Raw genomic sequence first — 9408 nt, 5'->3', positions numbered from 1 at the left:
GATTGAGACATTTGCAAGTGGTATTCGTGATCCAGAGATAAAATTTGCGACGTATGCGGCACCGATAGGAACATTTGCAGAAACCGTGTCATTTGCCCTGGCCCAAGAAACCGCGAGGATGCTGGTGAAACCTAAAGCTTACAACGTGAGGAGGCTGCAAGTTGAGGACAACAATTCCCAGACCGTTGTCGATCCGCTAAAGGATGCACTAATGCGTGTGAAACGAGGGGCTGGAAAAACGAGAAAAACTTGTTATAACTGTCGGAAAACTGGACACTTGGCCCGAGAATGCAGATTGAGACAAGCAAGGCCCAGATCCACCTCACCGCCTTCAAAAAGCGACGACCAACCGGTGGCCAAGAATCTGGAAAGGGTGACATCAGGTGAATCAAATAAAGGGAATTCCGTCAATCACGAGACGCTGCTGGCAGAGGATGAAAATGATGGTCCCACAATCTCTATAGCCATAGTCCAGCAGAAGAATCACAACTTGACGGTTAAAGGCTTCGTCAATGGTGTATTGCGTACCTTGACATTGGACACCGGTGCAACAAAGTCCATTATTAGACCGGATTTGGTAAAAGGGAAGGTATTGCCGTTAAATGGAGTTAAATTGCAGGCGAGACTACAACGGTGCATGGAAAGGCCTACCAAAGGCTGAGCATGGGTAGAAAATCTGTAAATCTCGATTTTGTAGTGGCCGATATTATGGACGAAGTTATACTTGGTGTAGACTTCATGATTGCCTTCGATATCAACCTGGACATAAAGCACCGTGTGATGACATGGTCCAATGTGGAAATACCGATAAGTGTGGGCTACAACGAGAAAAGCAAACATCGCCCAAAGGCAGAATCCGGCGAGATCGCTGTCGAGGTCCGTACGCTGAAGGTGGAAGCCGCCGACAATTGGCCTGTAGGAAAGCGGAAAAATCCAGCAACGAGGACGAAAAAGCGAATATGTACGTCGAGGAAAGGTCCATCGAAAAGCAGACGTACAGCAAGGAAGGAAACGTCCGATGAAGACCAGGTGGCACTTAGGAGGGTGACCACGAAGAAAGAAGACATAAAGTTGCGATTGCTGGCGAGAAAACAACGACGTCCAAAGGAGCGAAAGTCCAAAGCTGACGGCGTAGAGGGTACGTCTAAATTGGTTGCCGCCACTACGGAACGAGAACTGCGTCTAGTCAAGAGGAACAGGCTTAAGCGGGAGGCAGTGTTACCAATGCCCATACCACAGAGAGGGAACTGTGCCTATTCGGGACGAACAGGCTTAAGCGGGAGGCAATGTTACGAATGTAACTGATAGGTTTAAGTTAGTTTAGTTTAATTTCCGTTAATTTAAAAATTTGAATTGTAACGTAAAGTTTTTATTACGCAGTTACTTTATTTAAGCAACAACAACTACCATGTAGAACTCTCTTCATCATTCTAGTCGCTACATTACCCTTTGTTAATGTTCTTTTGTTTGTTTTGTTTTGCAACAATAATGTAATTATCGTTTAGTTCCTACTTCTTGTATTTCGTGTAGTTGTTTGTTGTTGTAGTTACGTCATTACTGTGCTTGTATGTATGTGAGTATGGATGTTCGCTTAGTGCGAATGTGCGTCTGTGTGTTCGCTGCATAGATTCGAGTTGTTGCCATATTTCTAGATATTTCTAGACCAAGGAGATTTTGGGTATAAATAGAGTTACGAATGGTAACATTGAGTTGAGTTGTGTTTTAAGCGTTGAACTGAACAGATCGGTTAAAGAAGTGCTGCGTGCTAACTAGAGACAAGCTGTGTGCTAGTAATTAAAGTCGGTTCCGAATAAGTGTAATAAAGTAAATAAAGCATTGTAGAAACGTAATCTAAAACGAACCCTGTTTTATTTGGTACAAATCGTACTGGGGAATAAAACAACGTCTACACGGACATTAGTTAAATCTAATTCCGTAACAATATTTTAGCTTTTAAGGACGAATATACTCATAATGCCAATCAGTCGTTTCGACACGTCAACTTGCAATTTTGGATACGACTACGCCAACCGTAATAAGGCTGAATATGTATGTATGCAATACTTGTTGTCACCTAACGGCAGTGTCTAGTTGGTCCCGGTCCACACTAGCGTGAATTTCATTTAAAAATTTCATTAAATTTGGCGTTCTTAAATTGAATTCCCTACTACAGCAGTTTTATGATTTTTCTCTACTATGTAAGTCGATCTAGAGACGCATAATTTCATGCAATTTTTTCAATAAAATCAATCTATCGTGGACCTTATGCTTGGTTTACATTTACGAAATCCACTCGATTTCAACTGTCAAATCCATAGGTTAAACGTCAAATGAAATCCAGATGAGATTTCATTAGACGTTTGAGCTATGGAATTGCCAGTTGAAATCGAGTGGATTTCGTAAATGTAAACTTAGCATTAGAGGGCAACGAAGGAAACTAATGGGTACTTTACACGATATGTTTTTTACATATGAGTTGTCACTTCTCCCATACAAAATATATATGCAAAGAGACAGCTCATATGTTAAAAACATATCGTGTAAAGTACCCATTACAAGTCAGTTCGAATGTAATAGTTCGGTTACACTATAGTTTTTTGCCGGGTTAACCCACTTCGAGAGGATTTATTTGACGTTTGCGCTATGGAATTGACATTTGGAATCCAAACCCACTGGGTTAATCCTGTTAAGTGTAACCGGGGTATAACAGCGATAGAAACAAATCGTTTTTCAAGTGCCTTGCGTGCATTAAATAAAGATTTTAGTCGAATTAATTTCAAAGTCTTTTGTTTTGCTTAAAGGGCAATTCTTAAAAGTTGTTAAATATCGCCCCGAACTCAACAATAGTCAATTCCATAGCGTATACTTCAAATAAATCTTCGTGTGAGAAGAATACACATTTAAAAAAAAAAACAGGTATGTATATCCATGGTTCAATTATTAGAAGGTTGGGCAGGTTCATGAAATTATAAAAAAACAACTCTGATGCCGGTTTGCTTATAACTTCAAATGACTAATAACAAATGCAACAGGTTTTGTTTATTTGAAATATTGTCAAATATTTAAATTGAAACATTTTATATATGTATGCCCACGTTTTGGTATAGCCCCATATAAGGGAACCTGCAGATTTTAGTTCAGAAAACTTAACGGTAGAGGATATAAAACGTTCGCCCGGCCCAGTGGACACTAAGCTCACCGTGGTGCCACCTTCCAAGCTACCTTTACCATCTGTTAAGGTTAGTGAGCTAACATGTTTACTCATAAGAACGTTAAAAACTTGAGTTGGGCATTGGGCTAGTAACCCATCGCTCCAAAAGATCGTATTATGAAAAACAAAGAAACAGAAAACAACCCCCATCTTAAGCTGACGACCTCGCAAAAGTTTTACAGCGAATCTGCACCTGGAATGTTCGGAATCTTCACAGAAGGTGCAGTTTACGCTTTGGAATATGTACTTGAAAAATACAAGACCGATATTACTGCAATACAGGAAATACGATGCATTGGGAAAGGCGCCACAACAACACCTAATGGCCCCGGCACATACGGTCCCAACAGACCAAAGATATATGTATGTATTTTACGAGTGCTTAGAAGAAACGCATGATTGTTGTCCTGCCCATGACATTACATTTATTTTATGCGATTTTAATGCCGAAATTGGAAAGGAGAATGACTTTGGTCCAACAGTCCGTAAATTCAGTCTTCCAGGTGAAACTTCTGCCAAAGGAATCAGGTTGAAAGACTTCGCAGCGACAAAAACATGACAGTTAGCAGTATTAGATTTATTGTTACCAACAGACACAACACGGAAGTTGGACATCGTTAAGCTGCAATCACAACACATATCCACAGCATATATCAGCATATTCCACTCATCTGATCCCATTGTTTAATCAAGAACACGTCGACAATGTTGAAGTCATTTCTGCTTTCATTGTACATCTTCTATATTTGTTTTTGTATGTGTCCAATTTGATTTTGAATAAATTTATTTTGCCGTTTGTCAACTTTGTCAAAACTGTTTTGACACAATAGGAGGACCTCAGGAAAAAATTGTAATCAGATGTTTGCTGTGCCCTACCTTTTAATGATTGTACCATGTGTATATCTAGAATCATTTCATATTTTGATCTAAAGATCCATCTAGCACCGTCATTTTCGATCTATAGATCCATCACCGTAATTTTCAATCTATAAATCCATCCCCATTCCACCAACGGTTTTGTTTTGACTACTCATTTTTATCGGTTAATCTTTTTTCTTTTTCGTTCGTTCTTTGAACTCCTATTCACCAAATTAAATCCAAAGTATCCCTTGTCGTGTTCAGTGTCATTAAAAATTAAAAAAAAATTAAACGTGTGCAGAATAACAAAAATTAATTATATTATACGTCCACTACCTGTTTTGGATTAGTATATGCTTTTTAAAAGCAGATTGAAAATTTTAGGTAAAATTCATTCTTGTTGTTTTTATTTTTAGTCTATTTTTTAACTTTAGTAAGTAATAACCTAACCTAATTGAGATTAAACAAAAGGGTTTGCAGATATTTGTGTGGCATTTCGGTCTTTAAAAACATTGAAAACACTTGAACAAATAAAAAATCAGAGACTTAGATCATCGACAGCTTGCTTAGTGCATCATCAGAAGCATCAACAACGTCAACAATATTGTCGTTTGCCGCATCATCATCAGAATAGAAATAATTTAGATTACCGCAACAGAATGGTCGCAGAAGAAACTGAAACTGGTGTTACTTACCTTGAAATTCCAGATAAGTCCGAAAATGACAAGAAACATTACAAGTAAGTTAAAAATAAATAGAAAAACCATGCTGTATACATAAATAAAAATGAGCCATATATTAATTTTGTTTAATGTATCTTTTCACACAGGACATTAGTTTTAGCCAATGGTTTGCATGCCCTTTTGGTTTCGGATCCAAGCCCAGTGCCACATGATGGCTTGACAACCTCCTCCGGTGAAACAGGCGACTCTTGTGCCGAAGAATCTAGCAGTGATGATGAGTCGGGCAGCTCAAGTTCAGAGGGAGGAGAATCCGATGTGGACTCGGAAGAAGGTGGGCTTTGAAATTAAAAAGAGAGTACAACAAACATTAAAGTGTATTTACCAGGTGATGAAAAATTGGCTGCCGTGGCATTACTAGTTGATGTTGGCTCCTTCACAGAGCCTACCAACTATCAGGGCCTTGCACATTTTCTGGAGCATATGATTTTTATGGGTTCCAAAAAATATCCCACAGAGAATGCTTTTGATGCCCATATTAAAAAATGTGGAGGCTTTGACAATGCAAACACCGAGTGTGAAGAGACTTTGTTCTACTTTGAGGTGTCGGAGGAACACTTGGACAGTAGTATGGATTATTTTACGGCTTTATTGAAGGCCCCCTTAATGATGAAGGAAGCTATGGCCAGGGAACGCGAGGCTGTAGAATCAGAATTCCAACAAACATTACATGACGACGAGGCTAGACGTGATCAATTACTGGCCAGTTTGGCTAATAAAGACTATCCCCACAGTACTTTCACTTGGGGTAATTTAAAATCTTTGAAAGAAAATATTGACGATGATGTTCTACATAAAGATTTGCATGAATTTTGTAAGAGACATTACAGTGGCCACAGGATGTACGTGTGCGTGCAGGCCAGATTACCCATTGATGAGTTGGAAAATCTTGTGGTCAAACATTTTTCCGATATTCCAAGCAACATGTTGGACGGTAAAGATTTTGGTGTATACAATTACCGCGAAGCTTTCAGTCCTGAATTCCACAATGAAGTGTTCTTTGTTAAGCCGGTAGAAAATGTGTGTAAATTGGAGCTGACCTGGGTCCTTCCACCCATGACCAAGCTGTATAAATGTAAACCAGACCATTTTCTGTCTTATCTTATTGGTTATGAGGGCGAGGGCAGCTTGTGTGCCTATTTAAGGAAAAAGTAAGTAAAGACGTTTAAGATAATTTAGAACTATTTGATGTAATTAGTTTTGTTTTCCTTTTAGATTGTGGGGCTTGGAGTTAATTGCTGGTGTAGATGAGTCCGGTTTTGACACAAACTCCATTTACTCATTGTTCAATTTATGCATTTATTTAACCGATAGTGGATTTCAACATTTGGATGAGGTATTGGCAGCCACATTTGCCTATATTAAATTGTTTGCGCAGTGCGGTTCCTTAAAGGAAGCCTATGAAGAATTGGCCAACATTGAAGCTACTAGTTTTCGTTTTGCCTCTCAAAAAGCAGCTTTTGATAATGTACAAAATTTGGTTGTGCGTTCAAAATATTATCCCTCCAAGGATATTCTAACCGGAACCGAACTCTATTTCGAATACAACGAAGAACAAATACAAGATGTCATCAAGCACTTGAATGAGTTCACTTTTAATATAATGATAACATCACAACAAAAATATGATGGCATTAATTATGACAAGAAGGAGAAGTGGTTTGGCACCGAGTATACCTCAATCAAAATGCCCCAGAAATGGCAGGACTTGTGGGATAATTGTGAATCAATGCCAGAACTGTTCTTGCCGAAACCAAATCGTTTTATATCAAATGATTTTCGTTTGTTTTGGATTGAGAATGGTAAACCAGAAGTGGCCTTCGGTCCAAAGAAGATCCTACAAACAGATGTATGTGAGCTGTGGTTTAGACAGGATGATAAATTTGAATTACCCGATGCTTTTATGTATTTCTATTTTGTATCGCCTTTGCTAAGGCAAAATCCTAAAAAGTAAGTACATTTCAAAATGAAACTCAGTAAAGGAAGAAGTTTCGAGTAGGAGCTCTATCTGGATTCGAGTAGGAGCTCTGTCTGCATTTTATTATTCTTACATTCTGAAGGGGTGTTTACACTATCTATCAATGTCATATGAACTGTCACTTTTTTTATCCATTTGACATCCTTCATGTTTGTCAAAGAAATTGAGAGATAACACTTTTCTAGTAAATTTGTACTTTAAGTTGTTTGTTTGCTTTGAATGAGATATTTCCAATTGAGTGGATGAAACATATATGTACATGTGTTGTCCTTCTTCAGAAGTGGTTATTGAAAAAATGCCATTGGAAAAGGAAACGAAACTACCTTCTGATGCTTTATTTATTGTTTCTTTTATTAGCGATGTCTTATGTGCTTTGTACTCCCATTTGGTAAAATATAAATTGGCTGAGGAGCTCTACCCAGCCACTGTGGCTGGTTTGAATTATCAATTTTATTCATCTGAAAAGGGTGTTTGTTTGAAAGTAAGTATAAAACTTGGATTCATGAAGGAGGCCTGGTACGAACATTTAATTCTTGATTTTCTTTCAGACAAATGGCTATAATGAAAAGCTACATATGGTGGTGGATTTAATAACCAAATCTATGATTAATATGCGTGATCACATTACGGAAGAACAGCTGGAAGCTTTTAAGAAACACGTCAAGAAAGGCTATTTCAATGCTTTAATCAAACCAAAGACATTGAATAAGTAAGTGAAGAGGAAAACTAAATATTGACAAATTATTGATTGGTGTCACATTTTAGAGATATACGCCTAACAATTGTGGAAAATATACGCTGGACCATAATTGAGAAATACAAGTGTCTTAATGACATAACCTATGACGATATGTTGGAGTTTGCTGATAAATACACCAAAGAGCTGTATGTCCAAGCGTTAATGCAGGGAAATTTGACCGAAGAAGTTGCTCATAACGTTATGAATTCGGTGCTGACAACATTAAATTGTCAAAATATTAAGGAGGTATGTAAGATGAAGGTTCCACTCAAAAGATTTAGCTGTACCCAGATTGTTCCAATTTTTTTTTAAATACATACTTCCCGCGATATTGTCTTTATAAGTTTTAAGAATTCTCCACATGGAACTCTCAAATTGTTGCTCTTTAACTATATCTAACTTCGTGTTTTCTTTTTTTTTCATTTTCAGACAAAGTACATTGAGAATAGGACAGTACAATTACCCCAAGGTTCACATTATATAAGATGCCACGCTCTAAATGACAAAGATGTCAATACAGTGGTCACTAACTTCTATCAAATTGGTCCCAGTTCGGTGCGCATTGAAAGTATTTTGGATTTGTTAATGATGTTTGTCGATGAACCTTTATTCGACACCCTACGTACCAAAGAACAATTGGGTTATTATGTTGATTCCACGGTACGCATTAATTATGGCATTGCGGGCTATTCAATTACTGTCAACTCGCAAGAAACCAAACACACCGCCGCCCATGTTGATGAACGTATTGAAGCATTCCGTAGTAAAATGTTACAAATCTTGGATGAAATGCCACAAGATGAATACGAACATGTACGAGAATCTTTGATAAAAATAAAACAGGTTGTTGATATGTCCCTCAACGAAGAGGTTTCTCGAAATTGGGGAGAGATTACCTGTGAAGAATATTTATTCGATCGCAAACGCAAAGAAGTGGAAATATTGAAAACTCTAGAGAAACAAGAGATAATTGATTTCCTACTAAATAATGAACGTACAAATTTGCGTAAATTATCGATTCAAGTTATTGGCAATGTGGGTGAAAATAATACCACCGATGAAGTAATGCAAGAGGAACAAGCTGAGGATGACGATAATGATGACGGGGAAGGTGATGCAGATGACGACGAAGCGGATGAAGAATTGTTCAATGCGTTGGCCAATAAATTAGATTTGAAATTTATACCACGTGAAGGTGATGCCACCACAATTGTCGACATCAATGACTTTAAGGAAAATTTACATGTTTATCCCATAACGAAAACAAAAGTGGAAATCGCCGTCATAGATGGCGATAATAGTGATCGTTCTACATCTGGTGGCGGTTCTGGTGCTATGGATATTATAGAGGATTGCTAATTCTCACGCCCCTCTTACTATATGAAATAATATTGCCGCAATTTTTTTCCTTTAGAATGTGAAAACTTAATATTCAAATTAAAAATTTGAATTTAATTGCTCTCAAAGTGAGTTTATTTTTTAATTTTTCTATTTAAATCGTAATTATAATGAAAATTATTTAAATAAATTACTATTTTAATTAAAATAAAAATAAGAAAATTAAACATCTCACTCAAGTGTGTCTATTTGATGAAGAATAGGAAACTAATGAAACTGCAAACTTAAGGCCTCGACACATAAGAAGCATGGCATTCTTGCTGAAGTCACGTTCGACCTAATAAAATGATTTCAGAATCACATTTGAATTAGGTCAAACTTGGTCTTTAGTTTTTTTTCCAGAAATGACTTCAGCCGGCAACCCAGCCGCTTGTGTGTCGAGGCCTTTATTCTGGAATAGAACTGAATGATTGAGCCATATAGGTGTTTGTATTCAATTATTTTGTCACTATAAATAATGGGAAGATAAATCCTTTAACCTCCG

At 37.5% G+C, this 9408-nt stretch overlaps 1 protein-coding gene across 2 annotated transcripts; it reads left to right on the top strand.

Annotated features, from left to right (window-relative positions):
• The first annotated feature begins 4273 nt into the window (after nt 1-4273).
• Nucleotides 4274-9098, top strand: Nrd1 (Nardilysin). Of its 2 annotated transcripts, none has more exons than XM_073978598.1 (9): nt 4274-4453; nt 4541-4808; nt 4899-5083; nt 5138-5960; nt 6025-6759; nt 7145-7268; nt 7336-7496; nt 7553-7772; nt 7956-9098. In XM_073978598.1, exons 1-9 carry the CDS (start codon nt 4423-4425, stop codon nt 8883-8885), a joined length of 3477 nt encoding a protein of 1158 aa, XP_073834699.1. In that variant the 5' UTR covers nt 4274-4422; the 3' UTR covers nt 8886-9098. The 2 variants fall into 2 exon arrangements, with proteins under 2 accessions (XP_073834699.1, XP_073834698.1); XM_073978597.1 differs by having other exon boundaries at nt 4302-4453; nt 4550-4808.
• The last annotated feature ends 310 nt before the right edge of the window (nt 9099-9408 follow it).

This window comes from Musca autumnalis, unplaced genomic scaffold, assembly GCF_047663935.1.
Source record: "Musca autumnalis isolate F117 unplaced genomic scaffold, ASM4766393v1 scaffold_3, whole genome shotgun sequence".
Lineage (NCBI taxonomy): Eukaryota > Metazoa > Arthropoda > Insecta > Diptera > Muscidae > Musca > Musca autumnalis.
This window is presented reverse-complemented; position numbering and strand designations above follow the sequence as displayed.